The following is a 25,862-nucleotide window of genomic DNA, read 5'->3' as shown; positions in this document are numbered from 1 at the left end:
TGGATGTACCCATTCCCTACCCCTGCCATCCTGGGCTCCAGCTGGAACAGAAAGCTGCTTTTCACACTAACCAGGATAAGCTCAGCCTGGCCAAAGGGCACTCCTGGGACGGCACCAAATAGCACAGACTGCTTGCCTGGCTCTGCAAGGCATCTCAGAAGCTCTCCCTAGGACCAATGTCCTTGCTGAGAGAGGGATGGCAGGACCATGAAGCTGGTTCTCATCAGGCCTCAACCACCCACCATGCAGGAGCCCTAACTTGTGACCATGACCCCAAGGGTGGCCCAAGGCAGGACCCAGGGCTGAGATGCAGTGAGGAACACTGCAGCCTCTATCCTCACCCAGGGAGTGCCAGCCCTGGGCATCCCAGGCAAAGGTGGAAGCTTTTGAGCTGCACCAAGGTAGGGTACAGCCCAGGGCAGTGGCCATGAAGCTACTGCTGGCCAGTGGTGGCCCCCAGTATAAATGATTGGGGACATCTCTAGATCTTTCATATCATTTGATTTCTCTAAAAGTTCAGAACTCAGATGTTTAGTGGGTTGTTGATTTCACTCAGGCCATGCACCATCAGTTATGCAAAGCTGCTAATAACAACAGCTTAATGCAACCACACTGTCTTTGTTGAATTCTGCAAAATTGTATAAACTGGTTTTGATCCACTACAGTGCCCATTCAGAAGTATTCATTACACTTCTACCACCAGAAAAAAGGAGTTGCAAAACTTATTTGGGTAAGTACATAAGAAAAAGGATGAAGGAGAACTCCTGCAACGGCTGTAGGAAGGCTCTGTTTCCTCTGAAATGATAAGGGCTCACCACACTGAAAGATAAGCACAGACAACACTAGATTTCAGCATAAAGATCTAATGCTCCAAGTATTTATTCCCCCAGGAAAACACCCAACATCCAAGCCCTTACATTACTTGTACCACAAACCTTGCCAGATCAAACGCGGCCCCTGGGTAAATTGGTTTCTGTTTAATTGGGACTTTTTTCAGCCTGGTATGTAGAAACAAATTGTAACAAAACACTTAATTATTATGCCTAGGTCCCAGTGCTATGGACAGAAGGTGGACATGAGAAAAAAGCATTTCCCGTGGGGGCTGGTGTCCCATGGTCCCCATGACTCCGCTATCCCTGGATGAGATGCTAAGTGCTCGTGTCAGACCACCACACGCAGAGGGAGAGACCACACAGGAGGAAGAAGGGAGATGAATTATGCACTGTCTCTCCTGGAATAGTGGAAATGGCATCCCCACCCTGCAGCACCGATTATTTCTCCCCAGCACAGCTTCCCCATGGGCTGTTTCCCCAGGTGGGCATGCTGCCATGGCAAAGCACTCACAGCTGCTTATCTCAGCCCTCTGCCATCAGTCCAGCTCGAGCCAAGCCTATTTTTATAACCCTGAAGGCCACTGAGCCAAATGCTTTGGTTCTCATGTTACAAGTAAAAATACCTGAAACTGTTTTCCACCTGAAAATGGACAAGAAGATGGGATATACCAGGTGCTGCTGCAGCCCTGTAAATTATTCAGACATGCACCACTACTCGGGGGAATATAAAAAAGTCTCTTTTTTGGTGGGTTCTGTAAATAATGCTGAATAGACCAAACTAGTGCTACATTAACTCACGCATCACTGACATGTTCATTTATTTTATAGGGAAGACATTTTTTCCTGCAAGGGCGGTGAGACACTGAATCAGGATGCCCAGAGAAACTGTGGATGCCCTGTGCTGGAAATGTTGAAGGCCAGGCTGGATGGGGCTCTGAGCAACCTGCTCCAATGGGAGCAGTCCCTGCCCTTGGCAGGGGGGTTGGAACTAGATGGTCTTCCAGGTCCTTCCAGCCCAAATCATTCTAGGATTTTCCTGCCTTTTTCTGTGCCATTTGGCCTCTACATAATGAAAATAAAAAGCCACTGCAGGGTTTACTGGATTAGTCTTGCACAAGGTGGTGGTCAGTCCCTGTGCAGACACAACCCAGCCCCTTCTTTCCAAGCAAAGGCATTTCCTCACCTTTAATTCTGGCACTTAACACACTGCCAACATTTCAACACAAGCACCTGCATTTCACCTCAGCCATCCCAGCACCACAGCAGTGCTCAGGAGCAGGGAGCTCACCCCAGAAAGGCAAGCAGAGTGGCACACACAGCTCGGGAGGCTCAGAGGTCAGGAACTGGGGTGCCCAGCGTTGAGGTGGCAGCTTGGCACCCTGCTCCTATCCTTCCTTCCAGCTCATGCCTCTTGGCCAAACGCTGTAACGGAGAAGCCATCCTCTTGGGAAAGCACTTGTAAGTGTGCATTCTCCTTAAAAAAATGTTACAGTAAAATAGAGGAAAAAAGGAAAAAAAAACCTGCTGATCTGAATTCCAGTTGTGGGCAAGGCTAGATAATGTTTTGACAAGAGTCCAAGCTTTCAATAAAGTATGCATATTTCTCCTTCTCCTGTGCAAGGCTTCAGAGAGCTGTTCCTTAAGGAAACAAAACCATGAATACTGACAGTAACCATTACCAATATCCTCTAGTAACATTAGTATTGTGGCACCTTCCTCTCCTCAAACTGCTTAATTTAAAATGAAAGTGTACTGTTGGGTTTGGGGTTTTTTCATTTGTGCTGAGATTGAGCCTAACTTATTTTGGTATCCTGAGCATATATTAACACAAAAAGGAACACTTTTCTGAAAACTGTATTGGGATAGGCCTTCTAATATGATTCTATTTGATAATGACTAATTATGATATTTTATAATTAATATTGATTACGATATTTGATAATGAATAATTCATTTAATATGAAAGGCTACTAATTCTGCCTTTTGCCACTCCAGAAAGTAAAAAAAAAAAAAAAAAATAGTATGGGGATTCTTATTTGCATTCTCTAATAAAAATCCAAGTCTTCAGGTATTTTGGACCCTCTTCTGCTGCAATGTAATGAACAGGGGCAATCTAGATGAATTCCCCATCTGAGCTGCAGCAATCTTCATCCACTGTGGTCCTCTTACTGCCTTCCCTAGAAATAGACTCCATTATGAAGTTATTTACTTCAGACCTTGGGAGATCTGCAGGGCCACTAAGAGCTGAGCTATTGACAATGGACAGTAGAGTATGAAAGAGCAGCAAAAGATCTTCTAATTTTTCATTTCCAGGAAAATTTTCCAGAGCTTATCCATAGCCATTTCTCTGTATGCCTTATAAAAACTAACACCCAAGCAAAGGGAAAATAAGGAAGAAAGGTCTTATCACAAAAACTAGACAGTTCTCCACTCACAAGGTAGTTGGTAGGTGAGTTCAAAAGCTATTGCCCTGCAAAAAATTTATTTAAGAGAAAAAATTAAATCCTCCAAGCTCCATTAAAGACGGAGCTTGGAAATGTATTTACCATGCCTACCACGTTTATATTTATTAAAGCAATAATAAGGCTTAGATTCATATACAGAAGATGGTTTTTTCTGCCAGTCTATTATATTTAAAGTTGTGAACCAAAAAGTTTTGTAAGAACTAAAATATAAATTAATTTCCTTTTAAAATGTTAGTCCTCTGCAAGTTTCAAATAATGCAAAACTATATCCAGCTTGGAAAGTGCCCTGAGCTGAAAATGGAAGCTAGAAGAGTAGGGAAAAATATCATAGCTAAATTAAAAACATGGGTAAAACAAGAACAAAACATAATTTTTTATTGATCTACTTCAAGCAAGAAGTTAAAGCACTGTATCTCAACCAGACAAAAAGCTGCTTGAAACAAGAGTTCATTTTAAGGTCTTATTTAATCTTATTTATAAAAGGAAAGATTCACAAGTGTTGCTAAGTGGGCTTTTATATGCTAAGAGTGTGCAATGTGAAGCACTGTATAAACAAAAACTGCAGCACTAGCTGCTTGGGAAGGGTGAAAGATTACTCTCAGTCCAGCACAAGATAAAATCCTTCCCAACATATCCCAGAACAAGCAGTGTTGCTGTCAAAATGCAGAAAACTAATCAAACAGGAAGGTGCATAAAGGTTTCAATATCCCTTCCTAAAAATTAAAGTAGTGATTCATTTAAAGGCTAAACCATCTTGCAGTATTTACCACAAGGCATTTGACAGTATTTTTACTACTGTCATATCAGGCTTATCATTAATATGTAATCTCAGTACCAAAGACATCAGTAAGTATTAAATCCAACTAACTCTGATCTGTTAATCATGGCTACATCACAAATCTTTTTCTGTAGGGATCACTACAGTGCTCTCCAATTAGGCAAAGAAAACCCCAAAATCAACAGATATTGACGAGCTAAATAATTGTTTAAATCTATAACTTAAAATTAGTCATTAAATAAAAAATTACAATTCAGATTTTTAAAGTATTTCTAAACATTTTCAATTTTCTTGCTAAGTCTCTGACCAGCAGAGCTGTCAAGAAGAGATCCAGGTAAAGGAGCAAGTTAAATATTTACTTGAAAAAGTATATCCCTAAGGAAGACAAAAACCAGAATGAGACTGGTGAAGCAATGAAGAGTTAAATACAACCCCCATCATTGTTTGTACCCTCTGCTTGCAAGCCCAGTGTGCATTTGGGAACTGCCCTAGGACACAAATTAAATAACAGTAGGAAATAGAGTCTCACTCACCAACATCTGCTCAGCGTCTGACAAAAACACAGTACACAAAGAAACAGATATGGGGGAAAAAGCACTTTTGTGCAAGAGACTGTCTTTAGTGCATTCTTCAGGAATTAAATCCACATAAAATACACCCTCCAGCTGTGCTAACTTACTCTTACTTAATAGTTAAAATGACCTGGTATGAACAAAGAAGCGTCCTAGAAAGAGACAGGCAAATATGAGAATTGGGCCATAAAACAGATGTCCTCACACAGGTTCAGTGCAAACACCACATTGTGGCAACAGGCACAAGGGCAACTCAGGCATCACACCTTTCCACCCTGCTGAAAGCAAATCATGTCACAGGGGGTCAGCTGCTCCATCTACACCTGTATGAAATCTAACATTCTCAGAGCTTTGTTCTGCTGATCCTACATAGGTCTAACACAGCCTCAGGATATGCAGCCTCCTCCTCCTCCCTGCAGGAGCTGAGATCCTCTTCTGCTGTGGCACCTGCTCTCATGTACCGAATCTTCACTTCTTTGAAACTTCTTCCTTTTCATAAAATGTAACTGCAATTGCCCAGGGATCAAGTTATTAGAGGGAAAACAGATTTGGATATTGTTCTCACTTAAGCTTTGCTTCCTCAGTAACACAGACAAAAAATTCTAGCTTTTGGCTTTGCCACTTGGTAAATCATACTTTGAAATGTGGCAGAGCTTTACTGCCCTTCTGCCAGTCTGGGAAAGACAGGTACTAATCAAGTGTCTCTACAGTCATGTAAAGCAAGAATCAGGAGATAAGTTTTGCACTGAAAGCAAACACACACCAGCAAAGCCTTGCTGTTTCTCAGCACCCATTCCCCATTTCCTTCACTGCAAGTAAAAACTGAAAAAAAAATACACTATCTAACCCTAGCCATATCTATTGCTCTGTAACTCCTGCATTTTGGTTTTAGGATTCAAATTCCTAAGCCCCTTTAAATATAAACGTTTCCAAATGGTTTAAGAGACTGTCAGGACCTACAGTTCCCTCGGAAAATGTGCAAGACAGGAGTGGCTTTCCTTTGCCAGCCAAAAGAGATTTGAGCAAGCCTGTGCACTGTAGATTCAGCAAAATGATTCACCTGAAACTGAACCAGAGAGAAAAGCAGTTTGTTTGGTTTAAGCTTGCAAATTTCTGTAGTGAAAAGCTCAGGCACAAGGCATTAACATTTGTGAAACTGAACCTCATGATTGTCCTGGACCAAAATCAAGCAGCTGTAAACGGCTATTTTTAACTCTGAAAATTAATCCACATCGTCTTTACTGTCACAAAAGAGCGGCCTGACTTCCAAACAGGCGGGCAGAAGAAAATAGGAGGTTAAGTGTTTTAACTCACTGGCAAAACTTCCATTTCACTAGTGATACATTGACAGCATGCAATCTACCAAGCCACAGTTCAAGTTCTGTGCACTTCGTGGGCAGGTAGGATAACATCCAATTTAAAAAAGGCAACAATACAGAAAGTAGTATTATCAAATGCAGAAAGTAGTATTATCAAATAGAAAGGGTCAATAGTTCAGGAAAAAAAAGATTTTCATAAAATAAATACCGTATGTGTAATGCAGCTTCTTAAATTCCACAGAAAATACTGATTTGAAAATACCTGTCAATTTTTTCACATATATAAACTACAATTAAAACTTCTCACTTTATAATATTCAAAACAGCCTCGTTTGCTTTTCAGTAAGAACTACACTGATAAACGATATTAATTCTCCAAAGCATTGTTTATTTGAATTCAGCTGCTGCTGTCTTTGAACCAAAAGTTTGGCCCGAATTCCCTACGCTACAACGTCAGCGCAGCCTAACACATCATTCTCGCCGGAGTTATTCCCGGATCCACACTGCTGCGAGGGTACAGCGTGAATAACTCCGTGCATATCCTTCACTACACGTATCTGGAGTGCCACATGGATATAACGTGCCCGATCTACAGCCACCATAACCGGGAGCAGAATTAATGCAAAAAATAAGACAGAATGCACTTTACACAACAGTGAATTGACAACCCCCGCCCCGTAATGTCATGTATCGCCCAAAAGCCAGGAGTCCTATGTGTACTTCTACAGCTCTCGTTACAGAAAGGGGATGCGAGCGGCAGGTCGCGGACGGTCCGGAGGGGCACAGGTACCACATCCAACTGTGTGCCCCGGCACCATCCCTGCACCTCTCACGCCGGCCCCAGGGACCTCCGCCGCGTCCCGCGGGCTGCAGCCCCGGGCGGCTCTCCCCGGCCGCATCCTCCGGCCACGGGCACCGGCTCCGCGCCTGCTGACGGGCTCCGCGCCCGCCCTCAGTCACGCCGAGAAACCCATCGGGAGGGGAGAGCGGGGAAGTAACAATAAAAGTGGCTTCGGCGGTGCTCAAGGCTACAGAAACGCGAAGCTGCTCCCCAGGCAGCTGGAGGGGAGCCGGGGCGGCCCGCACCTCCCGGCCGGCGGCTGCCTCCGCACCGCCCGCGGCGGGGGACCCGCGGCGCCCCTGCTATCGCCGAGCCGGGCCACCCGTGCCCGGCCCGAACAAAGAGGCCGCTCCCGCTTCCCGCAGCCCGACCCGCCGGCGGGTGCCCCGGCGCGGCCAAGTTCCCGTGGGGCAGACGCAGGGGGGATCTGCCACCCTGCCTGGCCCGGCGCCCCGCCGACCCCCCGCGCCCGCAGGTACCCGTGAAGCGGCCGCCGCCGTCCCCGTGGCCCCGACGCCGCTGCAGGATGAAGTAGCCGCTGCTCTTCTGCGTGACCCACAGCTTGAGGGCGTTCTTCAGCAGCACCTCCTCGGGCTTCAGCCACATCTTCCCCCGGCTCGAAGTCCCGCTCTGTGCCCCCTCCGAGCCCGCCTGCCCCGCACAGCACCGCACCCGGCCGCCCGGGTCACATCGCCCCCCGCGGGCTGCGCGGCGCCGGCTCCGGCTCCCTCGGCGCGGGCCCGGCCGCCGGGGAGGGGCCGGGGGAGGAGCCCGGCCACGGGCCGCCCTTCCCGCGGAGCCGGGGGCTTTGTGCGGCGGGGCTCTGCTGCTCCGCACCGCCAGGGGGGACGGCGGGGCGCTCGGGCCGGAGGGAGGGAGAGCCAGGTTCGCCCTTTCGGGGGTCCTGTGGCGCCCCGAGCCCCACACAGAGCCCGCTGGGGCCGCCGCGGTACCGCGGGGTCCTGGAGGATGCCGTGCCGCCGGGACAGCAGCCGGGCCGCTCCCGCCGCGTTCTCCAGCGGCTGGGGCAGTCCCCGCACCCCGGCGTGTGCCCCGCAGGTCCCCCCGCGGAGCGGTCAGCAGTGCGGGAAGGAAAGGGTGTCCTGGGCTTGGAGAGAGCTTGGGGGGATGGGGGTGTCTCTGCCTTCCTGTTTCCTTCTAGATCTAAGCCTAAAGCGTGAACCCGCAGCTGCTTTAGTATTTAAAGGCCGATGCTTGAAACCTCGTATCTGACTGAAAAGTCAGAATCTAAATTTTACAGTTCGGGGTTTTTTCTCATTTTAAGAAATAATCTGTCACTGCTTGCGGTTGAGCTACTGACAGAACCGTTTGTGAACCTGCACAATGGTTACTGCTGCAGCACGTTATGTTTCAAAACCTCTGACACTGTATTTTACATTTTTATTAGCACAGGTTGTCGTTAATGAGGGTGGTGAGACACTAGTACAGGTTGCTCAGAGAAGCTGAGGGTGCCTCATCCCTGCAAGTGTTCAAGGATAGGTTGGATGGAGCTTGATCCAATAGGTGTTCCTGCCCGTGGGAGGGGGGTTGGAACTGGATCTTTAAGGTCCCTCACAACACAACTCTTTCTATTATTCTATGATTAAAACATGACCACTGTACTTACTTCCTGTCACATTCCTTTTCCAGTTAACTGCAAATATTGAATAATTACTTTACAACAACTGAATTAGCAGGCTGCAAAACCTCTCTCTTCTAGATTAAAGACCTCAGTCACCGTGGGTTAAATCACACCTAAATTTCAGCCAAGATGACTCTAAGTAGAGAATTTCTATTAGGGATAAAGACCTGAGCTTCACTTCCCCAACCTCTGCCTATGGTTACAAGAGTTGTGTACCAGCTCTTTGAAAGGTACCAGTGCTGCAGTGCGCTACTCAGCACAGCCAGCAGTAATTATTAGCTGGGAATTGGAAGGTGGCCATGTGTACTGCTTCTGAGTTGCTAGTGGGATCATTTAATAGTCAAAATTCTGTATTCAGCTGCAATCTGGTAAATACTATGTGATCTGTGTTCTTTACAATTTCTGTGTAAAGCAACAATTTCATTTCCATACATAGAATAGCAAGCAAGCACTTTGTCTGATATAAAAATAAAACTGTCAAAAGGAGAAGATGGACATCGACATAATAATGTATTAAAAATTAATGAGAACTTAAGGAGAAATTACTTTAAATGCTCTTGCAGGATAAGAATAGCTCAGAGATTTCCCCTGCCCCCAAAACTATCCCGAAGATATGTAAGTATTGAAAGTTTAAATGCTTGGAAGTGAGTGAGTGAAGTGAGATGGTGAATATTTCTTCCCTTTGCAGATACTTAAATATTAATTTCAGTTATTAGTTTTGGGGTTTTTTTTACATTCAGTCTTGGGTTTTGGGCAGCTGATTTGAGACATAATTTAGAAGAGAACCAAACAAGTTGCTGACCTTTGACTTTCTTTTGAGCTTGAGAGTTAGCAAAAGAGAAAAGCAGTTGAGGATCCAGTGTCATGCATACCTGCCTGTGTTACTTACACCCTGAGACAAACTTCTCTTGGGCCCCACCAACAGTACTCCTTCAGAGCCATGGGCTTTGGAACCACATCCAAGTTGGCCCAGCAGCTGTTCAATCAAAATGGGAGTGCTCATGCTTTTTAAGCAGCTTTTCCAACACATAGAACTGGTGGCAGATAATTAGCAATGAATCTCTGAGAAATGGCTTCAGAGAAATGGCTTCAGAGAAGCCAAAGGGGGATGGTTGAGAGAAAACTTATTCAGGATGACAGAGTAAAACAAAGCATTTTGTAATATATACTGTAATAAATGCATCTACTGAACGCATCTACTTCTTTCCCAATATGGCAATGAATGTGGCAGTCCCTGACATCCTAAGGCACAGCTTCTACCTGAAAACTAGACAGTCTTTGGCAACAGCTAAGAGTAAGTTTATTTCATGAAGAAAGCCCTACAGTAATGTACAGGTTATTTTCACAACCAGTATTTGAACAGGATTTGGATGATCAGAGGATCTTCCGAAGTCTCCTGTAAAGCAATAGTTTTAAAATGCTGATGTCTAGAGAGGTACACAGAACCAGGGAGAATGGGAATCTAGTAGATTATGAGACAAAAATCAGAGTACCCTGAGAAGTTATATACCTTTTCATTTATTCTCTGATAAAATCTAGAAAAGATAGGGCTATCTTATGCATTTTCTTGAAGGTACTTAAGGTCACTAGACTGAAGAAAAAGGGCTTTAAACAATAAAGATGTATTTGAAAGCAAAGAACAGAAAGAAAATGAGGTTTCTGGCCTTATACCACCCTTAGCACACACTCTGAAATGACTGTGTTATTTATGATGCTATCTATCTTTCTTAAATTTCAGTACTAGTAGCACAAGGCAGTCTGCCATTCAGATTATGTTGGAGCATCAGTCATACCCAGAATAAACTGCAGAGATCCTGAGCATCCATGAAATAGACAGCATAGGGAACACTCACAGGGAAAACTTTGCTTTTCCTTCTTACCTTTGTCACTGGCTGCCTTCCCAGCACTAGTCATGCCCTTTAACTTCACACGACTTCACCTTCTTCATCCATCAAACAGATATATAATTTTTATTCTGGTTGTCATTGAGGTGCTCAAGGAAGGCAAATTCCTCCTGTGCATAAAATGAATGATGGCAGGAAAGAAGCAGCCGTGGTGCTCTGGCCTCCTGCCTGGCTGGCCCTCTGCAGAGGGTACCAGACCTTCAGAGGGGACTGGCAACACTTTAACAAACTTGGGAGACTGTGAGTGTGCAGTGCTCTAGGATAGGCTCCAGGGCTTGCAGGTGCATGATTGCAGCTGATGCACATATGGGCTGCCACAAAAACAGGCTGTCCGTGCTCCCCCCCTGACTCCTGTCAGACTATCTGTAGTGAATGGCTTCTAACTAATTAAAGTAGTTGAAAACTTTGAATTTATTAATGTGTTTTTGACTAAATTAGTTCCTTAGTCATATTGTGACTGCTGGAATTTTGTTATAATTCTGCAGGCATACAGTCCAATCATTTCCATGTTTCCAGTTTTGATTATTTAACTTGTATGTTTATTAGTGTCTGAAAAACCCTGATCAGTGAGCTGATTCAATTCCCAAGACAGAGTTGCTGAAACTGTCAGATGATCCTGAGTTTGGACATAGAGACAGCAGTTAGTGCAGAGAAATAATGTTTAGGGTCCTAGGGAAGTAATACACATTAGTGAATATAATACTGGAAATGTTAGCTAATGCATCTAGGAGAAAATAACTAAAACATACTTCTTTCAGGGAACAAAACCAAAACAAAACCAAAACAAAACAAAAAAACAAACCCACACCTCGCAGAGATTAATCAACAGCTGCTGTTTTCAACCCTTTATGTTCTGCAGCCCCAAAAATATTCCAGCTTCAGCCTCCTGTAGATCAGATGACAACAGGCATCAGGAAATTTACTTTTCTTTGTGCCATGTCCCCTTGAAGCCATCTGCCAATGCAGAGATCCGCAGCCCCCTGGCTGAAAACCACTGAGCACTCTCAGAGCAGGGAAGAGATTTTGCTGAGGAAATGAAGCCACAAGTCTTCAGAGTCACCATAGTGAGAAGACTTTATCTCCCACCTACACCTGTGGGTAGGTGACGTAGTGACACATTGGGTCAGTGCCCAGTGGCAGCCCTAAGCCCTCAGCACGCTGCTCCAGGCACTGGCTCACTCTTGAAAGAACTCTCAAGATCCAAAATACCCACTGCTCACACTGCCAGGCTTTCCACACAACATAGGATTATATTTCCTGCATGGAATAGACAAATCCCCTTCACAGACCAGGTAGATAATAATCCTCCTCTACAAAAATCTGATGGGACCATTCTTGATGTATCATATTAATTTCAGACTACTTCAGTATTTGAAAAATGTAGATGTAGTGGAGAAAAGACAAGAACAATGGGAATTATTAAGGGTTTAAAGCTGACTTGTGAGCTCACGCTGCACTGGTGTGATATATGTGGAGCTCGGCTGGAAGTGACAACTGAAGTAAAGAACAAAATAGCTGCCTACAGGAACCTGTGTGTTAAATACAAAGAAGATGATGTATTTATTGCATTAAAAAAAGTTATTCACTAAATGCAGCATGAGAAGTTTGGATTTTTTGCTTTTTTAAAAAAATGGAAGTTAAGATTAAGTACTAAGCAAATCAGATTGATCTGAAAGTATTTTACTCTGAATAGCACATCAAGGACCAGACTAGAGGCATTTTAGAAATAGTAGAAGATAAATAATTTCATGTATGATGGAGTTACTCTGTGATGTTAACTTTGTGATCAGAAAAATTAGGCAACCAAGCAAGATACCCTCTGCCTTTTAAGCACAGGTACTGACTTTTTTCTCCACAAGAAATCCCCTACAAGAGGGGATTTTTTAAAAGATGCTTTGAAAGGCTCTTCTGCAAGGTTTTTTCCTGTCAGACATTCTCCCAGATATTGTGCTGTTGGAATGGAGCCATGTTTGCTTCTCACTCACAGAAAGTCCACTTCAAGTTTGGCAGAGATGAGAGGGCCCAAAGGGAAATCACGGTAGCTCACACGCAGATCCCAAATCCTGGCAGCGTGCCTCCATTGAAAGAGGACTGCAAAGACCCCTCCTGCCAGACAGATCAGATCCTGGGAATCTGTAAAAGCAGTTCTTAAGCTTAGATCTTTTGAATAGATTCAAACACAAGGTTTTTGCTTTGAAAGGGTCACAGAAATGTAGTAATCAAGGTCTTCCACACCAAGAACTGCTGAGTTTCAGGAACACTGAATCTGCCTGAGCATTCTCTGCTTCATCTCCAAGTAATTTAATCTTCATTGTCTTTCTCCTGTAATGGCTGGATTGCAAAAGCCAGTTAATGTTTATGGGTCCATATGTTTTTGTCTTCCTGCCTGTTCTAGCAAAGTAACAAAACTGTTACAACCTGTAATTAATTCCAGAGGTTTCATTCATTATCTCTGATTAAATTAATGCCTGTGCAATAAAGAAGATATAAGAAGATATAATACACTGTCAGGAGCAAGTGTAATTAAGTTGTAGGCAACACTGTGAAAACACATTAGAAGTCTTGACTCACAGTTTTATGCAATGATATTTCCTGGCTTTTTCCCTGTCAATAACATTATAATGTGCATTTTTATATTTCAAGTACCAGCAATAGAACAGCAATATCCAAAATTATTATGTGGCTGATTCCACTTCTTATTTTACTTCCAGCATCATTTCCTCACTTCCAGTTGTAAAACCCACTTCTGCAATTTAGCACTGTCAAAGCTCTTCTGGGAACCATACAATTACTGTGACACTGGAAAGGTCATCACATTTCAAGGCGTTTAACAAACATTTCCTACGAAAACAGCCTCTCTCAGGACACATGATTAAAATAATACATACATGTGGTTTAAGGCAGTAAACTCCAGCTTTTTCTTGCCTCACTAAGCTTGCAGCTCTCCAAAACACTGGATTAGAAAAACAGTCCCTTAGCCCATAGATAGAAGATGCCTGCAGAGCACACAGGAGATAGAGAGGAAACCAAGGCAGGTGCTTCCATGGCCACCATTTCTCCAAAGGACAGCAGGGGAGTGAGGCCTTGTCTTGCCCTGCCCACTGCTTGACACCCTCTCCACCAGTGCTTAAGAATGTGTCCGCGTGCTGCCAGAGCTCAGCCACACCAGCTTTCCTCCCCACCTTCAGCAGGTGCAGAAGACATCTGTTGAGCACAGTGGCAGTGACCCCAGGAAGCTGGGAGGAGGTGATGTAGATTATTTCAGTTATGATGGAAAGAAAAAGGTATTTCTCAAGTCACTGCCCAGGATACCCCCCCTGCCCGTCCTCATTGTCATTCTCAAGATATGGCAGTGGGTAGACCCCATCCTCTCAGGATTCTTATATACAACCCTATCTGACACTGAGATAAGACACTAAAATTATTCTGGTACAAAAGAAGAGGAGTGGCCAACCCCGTATAAGAAACTGCATTCCAAGAATACAATTTATTTCTGGCTTGGCATAAGTCACTGCAGTGGGAATGGAAGAGTTGGCCTCCTAAAATGCATTTCTGCTCTTTAGGGAGAATGAATCAAGCAGCCAGTGATTTTTCTACCTTTTGGTACATACAAGACCTTAAACAATAGAGCAAATTAGCAGAGCCAGGAACAAAGGAGGCAGAATCAAAAGCAAAGGTGCAAAAGCTCCATAAGTTGTGACAAGGTTAAAAGCCCAGGGCAGAGAGGACAACAGCTCCTGAACAGAGGTTGCAACCCGCCCCCTTGCTAATTGCAGATTTCTGTAGAGCAGTGGTCTTTCAGCAGCAATAGCAAATTACCTTGACAGGAAAAAGGTCTTGCTGCCCTAACATGCTACCAAAAATGCAGCTGCTGGCATTCACTTGTGCCAGGCAGTCTCAAAGGAAGCCTGAAGTGGAATGGCTTCTGTTAGCAGCAGCTTCCTCCGGCACTGTTTCCTGATTCAAAATTCCCATACCAATTTATCTTCCAAGATCAAAAGTCTTCAGGAGTTGAGCAATACTTTAATGATTTGGGGAATAAAAAATCCCAAACCTAAACCACCTCCAAAAGTATGCCAGCATTGTTTATAGTGCCCTATCTTGCTTCTGCATGGAGATGGGCAGTGGTTTTCCTACCATAGCTGTCTTTTTGCTGTATATGGGTACAATTTGCCTTAGCTAAAAGTATGGCCTAGAAAACTGGAAGAATTTCCATTTTTCTTGGCTGCAGAGGTTCTTGTTAGGTGCTTACCCTGTTCTTCCTTTAATCCCCTGGGATATCAACTTGTGTGGACAGTAAGGCCTTTTAAAATCATGAATCACTTGTGCCTTTTTCTCAGTCAGAGATGCCTCACAAGAGCTGCATAGCAGAAACACATGAAAGCACATTATGTCCCTTGAAGTCATGATGGTCTCTATCCCACCTGTATGCCACAAGGTCTGACCCCGTATGGGATTTGTCATAACCCTGTGCACACAGGGACCCTACAGTCAGTTTGAAGCTACATAAAGCTCTACTGTTTTCCATTTTTTGTGAATTCTGCCTGCCTGTCTGGCAGCTGCAGACAGTTGGCACCTTCCACCAAGGGTGAAGCATCACATTATCACCCAAGTGCTCACGGTGAGCGTGCTGGGACTGCCAGTGCTGCCTGTGCTGGGCATGGTGGTGCAGCAGAAGGTGTAGGGAGGAGCCACCACTTCTGTTCACCTTCTGAGCATTTCAAAATATGGGGAGCTTCAGCTGCAGGAGTGGCAAAACTGTGTCGCAGCACAAGCCTGGTTGTTGCAGAAGTGTCAGCGCATTGAGACAAGTTTTAAAGTGTGTATGCGAGTGCCTTTGAGGCACACTTTAACATATCTTTTCTGGCAACCTTTTCCTCTTTTTATGCACTGGGAATCCCCAAAGGAGCATTTCTGTTGTGATTCTTACATCTTCCCACTATGACACTCAAAGCTATGCTAGCTGAGCTTGGTACATAGCAGATATTGCTGGGTAGGAATCGTGCTGCACATGCCTAGGACTGGGTTTGAACTTGCTGTCTTTGATCAACACTGCATTTCTGCTTCTACCTGGCTGCCATATTCTGTGTGAAAGTTCCACGATCTCTTTTTGTTTTGCCTGCTGGATAATTTAAGTATGACACCTGCCATTCTAACAGAATTTGGAGGCTTTTTCACCACCTATGTTTTTGCAGGTAGGCAAACAAGATGTTAGTCTTTGCATGGCCACAGAACAATTCAAATTGGGAATGCATGATTCCACAGAAAATAACTACAACTCTCTTCCCCTTTTTTATTATACTGCCTTTTTTTTATTTTTCTTTTCTGGACTACCAAATCACGTGGTTTCTGATGATGTCCTGTTGTTTCTTCACTCAGTGAAGCTGGTGATACGTACACATTCATGTTTTCTATTCCTTTCAGGGATAAAATATTCATCACATACTTACAGAAATGCACCCAAACCATCTGCCTAGTCTTTATGGGAGATGTAGAAAGATTTGAAAACATGCTCTGCTTCCTTTCCCATTTGCACAGAGGAATGGATCTTCTTGAACTCTGTTTTTTTAAAAATCTTTGTTTTACTTTGCCCTTTCTCTAACTGTTGTAGGCCAGCAAAGTCTTTGTTTCCATTCTTGTCATGGTGCAATTTTTGCATATCTGTTTCCCTCATAAACCAGTTTCTCCTTGGGAGAACCCAAAAGACCTATAGAGCCTGAATTTTTAAAAGCCACTGCTGCTTTTGAGTGTGCATGTTTAGACCTAGCTTTGCAGAAGTAAATAGGAAAGTAAATAGCAATGTTGATTAAATATAATCAACATTGATGACAACTGTGAAATCAATCCCTTCAGAGGTTTGGTGTTTAGCGTCAAGGAGGGTTCTTAAAAGTAGTTTCTGCTTTTGAAAACTTTGGACTTGAGCCAGAGCTTTCATCTCCTTATCTGTGAAAATGGAATACGGCTTAAATACCTGTCCAACAGCTCATGAAGGTTCATTAATGTTTATAAACCCCTTGGAATTGAAAAGCCCTGATAACTATTGTTTATTTATTAATTCCTGTTGTCTTGCACATTCACATTCCTTTCACATGTCAAAGAAGAGGATTTAGCAGCCAGCAAAACCAACAAAACCTGTAACATTCTCTGCTCTCCTGCCCCTCCCTTACTGTAATGGTCTCTCTGTACTCTCTCTCCACGTCCCTGTGGTTGCCTTTACATCTTCAGTCCCCCCTTCCTGCAATACTTCCTGTTTCCCCTCCTCCCAGCATGGTTCAGACTCTCTCTCAAAGCCTCCCTGCTGGGGCCAGCTGGTCTGACACAGCTGCAAAATGGCCAAGAAGTGAGAGCAGGAATATTGGTTAGAGCTGAGAGAGCGGGCAGCAAAACTGATGGCAGACTCCATGGCAGAGCCCTTCCCTCCACCAGGTCTCCTTCAGCTGATGGAGATTTTACAGCTCCATCTCTTCCAGGCCTCTGTCCCTCTCTCTCCTTTGGTTGAAAATAGCCACAGGTTTAAGAGTTAGTGGGAAAGGGGAGGTTGGTACAAGACTGTAAATACAGAGTGGTTTCTTCTTTTGTTGATCAAGTAGACGTTTGAAATGCTCTTGATATTCAGATCATAAATAAACCACACTGAGCAAACTCAATTTTTCCAGCTGAAACCATTTATGTAAGCACACTATCGACATTTTTCCATGCTTGTTTTTACAAGGTTATACTCACCTTGGTCGATGTATGAGAGTTGCTCCATTCATGGTACAGATTAAGTCTTCTGAAGGACACCATGGCTTGTGACACAAGTGTCTATGTTGTCCAGGAACAAGACTCAGGACCTCAACAAAACATCATTTCCTGAAGTATTGCCCTGCTATCAGACTATCTTAAAGTAGCTCTCAGCCCATCTGCCCTATGCCAATGGGACATAAAGTTTACTCTGTCCTGGCATGGTCTGTGGAAGCTGCAGCAACTGCTTCTGGCCAGATGAAGGATGTTGCAAACGGAGGAGCCGGCTGTAGGGCATGTCATCTTCTAAAGATGAAAACCCTACCTACAAAAATACAGGGATATGCACATACAGGTCCTTTATATCCCTACAAGGTGAAACCAGTGACCTACTGGAGAAACTGAAATCAAGGTGGTAGTGTTATTGCTTTGCCCTTTTCTCACTGCAAAGCAGCCCAGGGACTTGGGAAACTTGATGATTTGCTTTCAGTTCTGCCACACAAGTTTTGCCAAGTTATACTTCTGCCCATTTCTTGCTGTAAGATTTACCCTGGCTTACATATGTGGATGTGGATATCCAGACAAACCAAACATACCCAAATGCACACATTTAATTCACAGTTATAGATGCAAGTCCACATGAGGAGTTCTGGGAGGGTGGCTAGGACTTCAAATTATCACCAGCATGAAATACCTAAGGAAATGTTTTAACCATGTGCTGTGGAAAGATGTGTTTGTTTTTCCTCAACTCCAGCTCACAAACGTTCCTAGTCCATTATTAAACTACTAAAAATAAAGTACTTCTGATTCAGCTTTTTCTCTCCTGTCCTCTCCAGCTGCTGCCCAGGCATGGATCCTGCACCATTGAAAGAGCTGTTCCTGTTTTGGACTGTGATGTTATTTCAGAGGGATGCACACACAAGGCTCTGACCATGAAGGGCATTTTAACAGTGGTCTTTTTTAACCCTTACTTGACAGTGATGGGTCCTGGCAAAGAAATGATGCTGCTTACGTTGCTGAATGTTGACAGCTGTTGTTTACATCAGGCCTTGCCAGTTGAGGTTTCTGGTGCTGCAGGGTTGTGAAACTGCATCAAGATCTAGAGCAGGGGTGATAGGCAGCAGCTACAGAGTTATTGCATAGGGAACTCTGCCCCCTTGGAGTCCTCTGAAGAGCTTCCTTTGACCCAAAACTGCTGTAAAAAAACAGAGACGGGACCTGGTGCACAAACAGCTCACTACTGCTAACCAGGAGGTGGCTGTGACAGGCTTAGGTAACCATTTTTGTGTTGATTAGACAACTTCTAATGCTGTGATAGGAAGAAGTTTGTGCTGATGCCAAACCACAGGCTCCGGCAGCTAATACATGTGAAATAGTAGCTGGCTGAGGGAGAGTGCACTTCTCCAACTACACTGACTGCATGTGTCTGTCCTTGGTGTGATCTCTGCAAGAAATGCAGCAACAACTGGCATCCAGGGACACAGATCTGCAAATGGTGGCTGATCACAGGGAAACATTTATGGACACAAGCATGGGATGCATAGAGCATGAAACAAGGATCCTGAAGAAATTTAGGGTTTCCCTTTTGGAGAAGGGACTCAGGTTATTTCTGACAGTATATTTACAAATAGAAAGACTCTACCCATTATTTCTTTATTTTACCCACCTCACCATCATCTTCTATCCTGGCATGTAAAGTTATATGGTGAGGATGGATCACCTAAAAGGAAAAGAAGATTTAATTATATATTAAATATTTGCAAAATTATTTCAGTTGCTGAAGGCAAAATTGCTCAGCCTTCAAACTTGTTTGGAAGTCTATGTGTTCTGAAACATTTGTATTAACAGTACTCTGCACCTTCAACACCTTCAGTGAGAGCATCAGTTAAGAATGTCAATCTTTGGAGACGGAGAGGGACAGCAAGAGAAATCAAGGATGTCACACCTCTGTCTCCCCACCCCTGAAATACTGCCAAGTACCCAGGAGAGCCTCTCCAGAAGTACCTCTGAACTCCCAGCCCAGTGACTCCAGTTCTTCTACCTTCAGGGGACGATGGGCATCATGTGGTGTTACAGCTATGCCTAAGGTGACAGCCCTTTGCTGCCCACCCACTGAATTCAGCCAGAACTGACTTCTCCCATGAGGGAAGATAAGATCTTTCCTCTGGCCCACCCACTGATTTTCATAAAACTCATGTGCATTTAACACTTTTGAAAGAATTTTGTGTTTCTTTCAGATCTGGCTGAAAGAAATTAATGGTGAGAAGTTGATGGGGGGAGGGAAGGGGGGAAGGGGGCCAATTTGATAGACAGACAAATAGACAATGTGATTGCATCAGTCTCATTTCCTTAGGAAACTGGGCTAAAAATAAAAGGTTTTATTTGCCCCCGGGAATAAAGAAGAATGTCTCTTACATCTTTACCAAACATTTGTTTCTATGTATACTTATAAATAGTCAGGATGAGAGAGGAAGTTTGCACTGGATTTTGAGCAAAGAATTAAAAGGAAGAGCAGGAGGTGCGTGAGTTGCACAATCTGGGATTCTTTTAGGCAAATGAGAGCAGAGCAATGAATGCAGGGCCTTGTACACCAATGCCACACTACCCAAGAGTACACATCTCTGCCCTGCAAACCAACTGCCCATTGGGCAATTTTTCAGAGCCCCTCAGAATGCATGCAGTTTTACTGCATCAGTGATGGATGATGTGCTTTAGATCAAGCCCTTGGTGCACTTTATGGTCAGCAGATTCTCTCGGATGTAAGTGAGCAACACGGAAATTGCTATATTTGTTCAGTTTTATGGTCTAGAAATTCCTGTCTTATGGTGACCAAGACATGTTACAACAGAGAAAATAATCCCCAAAAAGGTCTCGTCCATCATTATGAGATTGTGTAAGATGAAGAAGCACTTATGCACCTTCTAAATTTCTCCTTTCCTGAATTTACTCTAGATATTTTGTTATCTTTGAAAATGTCATAGGCCTCCTTACAACCATGGCCTCTGTTACAGTCTGCAGTAGTAAATTCTTTATAAGCATGCTGTAGATAAAATGTTTTTTGTTTATGAGATTTAAATTTACTACCTTTCAGTTTCACTGAACTGGCAGCACTGAGAACCTGGGCTTTTATAGTCATGCTTTAATAGACAGGGAACAAAGTAGTTCCACATCCTCTAGAAACTTCTCATTGTTGCAAGACACAAGTGCCAACAAGTAGGAGCCACAGGAAACTTCCCCCAGGGCAGGTGGGCAGAAAGAAGCATTTATATTGTACAACCTCTTTGGTTTTCCACTGCCCATTAGTTTTTGCTTCAACTGCCTATGCATGGAAGCCCCTTCTTCCTGAGGCATGCCAGAATTTCCATTGCAGAGATGCTGCAATTACTGTCCCAGAAATTGCTGTACTGAGGACTGTCACTAGAGGCAGTCCTCATCCTGGAGAATTTAAGTTTAAATATGAAAAACCATCACAGTCTGGGGAAAAGGGATGCAACACGGCATTGGAAGATTAGAAATGGAGCGAGTACCTTGCCTGCAGGTATGACTGGAGCTCTGACCAGGAGTTAAGCCTCACCTTGCTGTCAAACTTGATCTTGCTTCTCCAGGGGATGAGACTGATCTCCTAACTTAGAGGTCAAAAATGAGATGTCTGAGGTCATCATTCTACAATCCCTCCACCATCAGCCAAGAGAATTAGTTTCTTCTGGAGACTATTCATGTGACTTATCTTAAATAAAAAGTAACAGTAATTTCTTCTGGTTTCAACTATATGCATAAGAGATTTCTTCTCTGACTGGTTTAATATCCATGCCCCACTCCACAGCTTTTAGCAGAGTTACATACTAATATCACCACCTATGCAAGGTACACTAAGATGGTTTTCTTGTTAATTTCTTTTTCTAGTTAGAAGAGTCTCTGGTATGGGCAGAAATAGAGCTTAACTTACATTTTATCAACAAAACATGAATATGCCTGTCTTAGGTACCTTATTTGATAAACATTTTATGTTTATCTGAAAATTTTGTATCGTAATTTCAGTCTAAGGTGCATTGTGTGAATTACTAATAATTCAAAAAGCATCTCAGACATCAAAATCACTTACATAGTCTCAGAAAATTTGCTCCTGATCTTACTTGCATCATCTTCTTGAAAGAAAACCACAGGATGGAAAAAACATCTGAACCAAATGATAATGAAAGCAGCTGATTTTTTTCAAGCTTGATAGCAAAACCCCTGTCTAATTATATGCAATTGCAATGAGGTCTGAGTCATGACTTGTCAGATGATCCTCTTATTTGATGTGGCTAGAAAACCAAAAGATATACACTGGGAAGGCAAGCAAACTGAAGAACTCACAAAAGCACAGGCCTTCCTTGTTTCCCTGGTCCTTTGCTTTTCTCCCTTTCTTTATGTATTACCTTATGTTCAACCAACCCACAGAGCAGAAGTTGTATTTCCTAAAATCTTGACAGTGTCATGCACATTTATGGTGCTGTGCAGATGATTGCTGGGCAAAGAAAATGAATGATGCTGTGAAAAGACAGAAGGGAAAGGTGTAATGACGTAAACTTGACCTGTATTCATTTTTGATAAACACTGTCTGAAAAAAATATGTCACAGTACTGGAAAATGAAGGTATTTACACATAACACTAGGAAAACATATTGCCAGTAGAGCCGGGCAATGCTGCTGTTAGTTTTATGTCCAGGTAGCCACACACACAGGGTGGTCAGGACAGTGTATGGCTGCTTCACATCTCGCTTGTTGACTTCTCAGAAACCTCTCCTGGTAACAAAACTCTTCATATGATTTAACTACTGAGTTATTCATCAAAAGGCAGCTGCTATCTTATGCTGATGTGTGTGTTTGCTGATGGCATTTTTCTCTTTGTGTTTGTTAGTTCACCAAGTGAGCGTGAGAACTGTCTAGAGGGCATCCTTGGGCAGTTCACTCCAGAGCTAACTCATTGCATTCTCTGGCAGCACTCACTGGATGTGGATCATTAATATCTTCATTGTGATCAGAACAGATAAGCAAAGCTGTGCCTGAATACTGAAATTTTGTGGTTTTCCCTTTTATTTTCTTGTACGGTATGAGAAAATAAAATTATTAGTAGTATTATTACTTTTTTTAAAACACTAAAAATTATATATTTCCAGTGTGGCTGATTGCCAAAACGATTGCAGAAGAGGGAGGAAAGAGGGTCAGGAAATAGAGAATGGGACTTTTTTTAGTAGAGATATATTGTGTTGCATTTGCCTTGTCTTTGAATCACATTAAATATACACACTGTTAAAAGGCTACTGAAATGTTCAAATGTCAGTGTTTCAAATGAAAATCAATAGCATGCTATTAGGCTCATTATATCGCTGTTATGCATCATTAAAACACATTTAAAAGCTTTCAGCATAAACCAGGAGATGGGATGAATAACAAGACACTTTGAGAATGTGCAATATACTTAAAAGGAAATAAAGAGGCAAAAGAGAAACTTTGTAGGCACTGGGATAGAAAGCCCTTGAAAGAGCTCACTGGGTGTTAGAAACGTACATGAACATGACAAGATGAATGATATGGAACTTGGGATACAGGCAAATGTGTGAAGCTGTACAGACATTTACACTGAAAGTATATTACCATATGAAAGTATGCATATGAGACTAAGAGAGATTCCTTACTATATTTTTTATTTTTCTTTCTGAAGAGAAAGCCTGGAAGAAGTGACTCTCCCAATGACTGGGAATTTAAGTGGGCAAGAGGGGCAACAGATTTCTAGTCCCTTCACACATGTATTTTTATGCTTTTACACCTGATTGCTATAGTGCACATTTGCCTTGTTCCTGGAGCAGGACTGCAACACAGACCACCCACCATCCTGAATGTCACACTCCATTAAATCCATCAGATCCTGCTTTTTCTCCCTTCCTCTTGTGGTGAATCTTTAGTGCCTGTAAACAAAGCAAAATAACTTTAGCCAAAGGAGATAAACACTCCCCTCTACTCCTAATAGCCATAGTCTGGGCTGGAGTTTAAATCCCTGTAGGGAAATGAAGAAAATCTGAATCTCCCACTTCCTGGATAACAGCTTTCTAATCAGCTCAGAATTATTGAATATTCTTTCAGAAGGTGGATTTCAAATTTGTAGCTTAAACATAAAGCACTTCCTCCTGTAATTTTATCTGCATAGGTAAAGATCCTACTGGAATTGATTTTGGATGAGAACAGAACCATAAGGCATAAATCAAGTCATGGAGCCAGGGAATGGAAATAGTTCCATTTGTATCAGATATGCAATTGCATAGCTCAAATTAAAAATGCTGAGTGCTCAAATTAAAGTTCACAGTGAAGACTTCCCGAGCAATGCACAGACTGAATGTTTCTACACAGAACATATGCTTAGATATTTTTAAATTACAAATAGATTTTTAAAAAAAAATCCTGTCTGAAAAAAAGAGCAAGAAAAAAAGGACAAATGAAAATATTATTTTGCTTTTGGTTTTCGGAGGAAAAAGTGTTTCTGAGCAATGAATAAAGGGTTTCCTTGTCAGAAGAAAAGCCTATCCAAAGACACATATGCAAATAGCTATACTGTATGCTCCTTTCATGTGCCAATATGTCCCACTGGGCATTTATTTTCACCATAAATCTAACTGGGCCAAAGCTCTGCCTCTTCTGGGAACATCCAACACTCAAAGAATCAAGAGAGTGGACTAACATTAATTTACAGGTGTGATCATGTGTGGCTTAAAATGCAGAGACATCACTAAAACTCACAGTAGTTAAAGAATTCAGCAATGACCATGTTTATTTCTAACCCACTCAGTATTCAGCACTTATGAAGCCATTCATGCAATGATATTTTTGGTGTTTCTTAAGTGCTTTTCAAGCTGTATCCAAGATACCTTGGCAGCTTAGAGAGCTGACTAACAAATGAAGATGTGTTCTCATACAGTTACTCAGGAAGACTTTTAGGCATTGTTAGCATGCCAATATTGTTGATTACTCCAGGAATAACAAAATCTGTTTCTGTATTGGTGGTCCTGTCTTGTATTTTGAATTGAAAAGATGAACTAGGGAGAAAAAATTTAACTGTTGCTAGAAAGATACACATGAAGAGATGTATACAAAATGCATCTTCTCCTTCCTTTCTGTGATATGCTGCTATTTAAAATACACTGTAGACAGGATGGGTCACTTTAACTACTATGGAAAGGAATTTGTGTCCAAGAGAGAATTCTCAGGAGAATAAACAGAACAATATGGAAGTGCTTTAATTCATTCTTTGACTTTAAGGTGTGATTTAATTCCTTCCTACTGTGTCCTTCCTAAATGAACTGTGGGGATAAAAGATAGGCTGTTGGGAGTTGTTTCCTGAGTATTCAGCCTCTTTGCTAGAAGAAACTAAAATACTGGTTGGATAGTTCTTTAATACTTTTATTGCTCCTTCCAAATGTTGTCTTTTTCCATCTATCCTTCATTAGGATTATTTTTATAGTACCTGCAATGTATCTGTGTTTCTTTTGCGTCATCTAAAATACAATAGTAAACAATACAAAATACAATAGTCAATAATACCATAAATTTTAAGAAGGAAAGAGAACTCCTACAGTTAAATTGCATAGCCTTGCCCTTAGCTCCGGAAATCAAATCTGATTCTGCTCTCCTTTGGTTGTGAATCTAATTTTCCAATAACAACTACAATTCATCAAAAGCTGACGTTCTTTCTAATACTACACCAATTGCATTCTAACAGCCAAATCATTTTTAAAGCTTATTTGTATTTGCAAAGGGTAACCTGCCAAACTAGATTGCCTGTGTCACTTTTAGTCTGGGATCTCTGTGTCTGGGCTGATATGCATTACCATGTTTGAGCCAACAGGACAGGGTTACACAAGGGGACTGAGAATCAGGAATTTAAGTACAGCCCCAATATCTTTATTCCTCTTTAAGAACTCAAAGTATGATTTTTACTGAGGTTCTCCCTTAAAGTCAGACATGAAAAATGACAGGTGTATTGTCTGCTTGTATTGACCATTTAATAGCTATTCCATAGGCCATCTAAAAGAATGGAATATGCTCAGCTTGCTCCCAGAGGTGTAGCTCCCTCTGTAAAGGGAGAAAACTGAAGTCTTCCTTTCATACCATGAGATTGTGCTGCATTGGGGCATCTCCTGCAGAACTGACCCCCCTGGCCCACCAAGGGAGCTGGGGCCCCAGCCTTCCTCCCTGAGAGTAATGCAACCCATTTCAGATCCAGCCAAGAACTCCTTTTATTTGAGTCTGCACTAGCACCACACACTCTTGCTTCTTCATTACACAAGTTTTGAGCCCAAGAATGTCCAACACACTCATGTGTACACCAAATACAGTGCCCTGTGCAGTCACAGAAACATTTATTTTGCTTACTACACTTTCTCAAAAGCATTTTACCCTCATCTTTTTTTTTTTTTTTTTTTTTTTTTTTTTTTTTTTTTTTTAGATTAAGATTTTTCCTACCCTGAACTGGTGATCTGTTTTAAAATCTTTGTGACTTCAAAATTCCCATGTCAACTGATGCTTGGGTCCATCCCACTTCCTATTAAGCATTCCATCTTCTAAACTGTTAGCTTTCCTGTTCTTTTATTTTGCATTGAATGCTTTCATATGGCTGCATTAGTGACCACATATGAGTAATACATTATTCTTGCTCTCTCAGTCATCAGGAAAACTTTTTATTTCTCTAAAGTCCATTTCTGCAGTTCTGCATCCATTATGCCAGTAAACACAATATCAAAGAGTGAATTAT

At 42.6% G+C, this 25,862-nt stretch overlaps 1 protein-coding gene across 1 annotated transcript in view; it reads right to left on the bottom strand.

Annotated features, from left to right (window-relative positions):
• Window positions 1-7,531, bottom strand: part of TBC1D8 (TBC1 domain family member 8) — a 49,205-nt gene extending 41,674 nt beyond the window's left edge. The window contains exon 1 of the mRNA XM_064710631.1: window positions 7,288-7,531. Within this exon, the coding sequence (XP_064566701.1) occupies window positions 7,288-7,414 (127 nt within the window). The 5' untranslated portion in view covers window positions 7,415-7,531. The remainder of the gene's footprint in view (window positions 1-7,287) is intronic.
• Between the last annotated feature and the right edge of the window lie 18,331 nt (window positions 7,532-25,862).

Source organism: Zonotrichia leucophrys, chromosome 1, assembly GCF_028769735.1.
Source record: "Zonotrichia leucophrys gambelii isolate GWCS_2022_RI chromosome 1, RI_Zleu_2.0, whole genome shotgun sequence".
In the NCBI taxonomy this organism is placed as follows: Eukaryota; Metazoa; Chordata; class Aves; order Passeriformes; family Passerellidae; genus Zonotrichia; species Zonotrichia leucophrys.
This window is presented reverse-complemented; position numbering and strand designations above follow the sequence as displayed.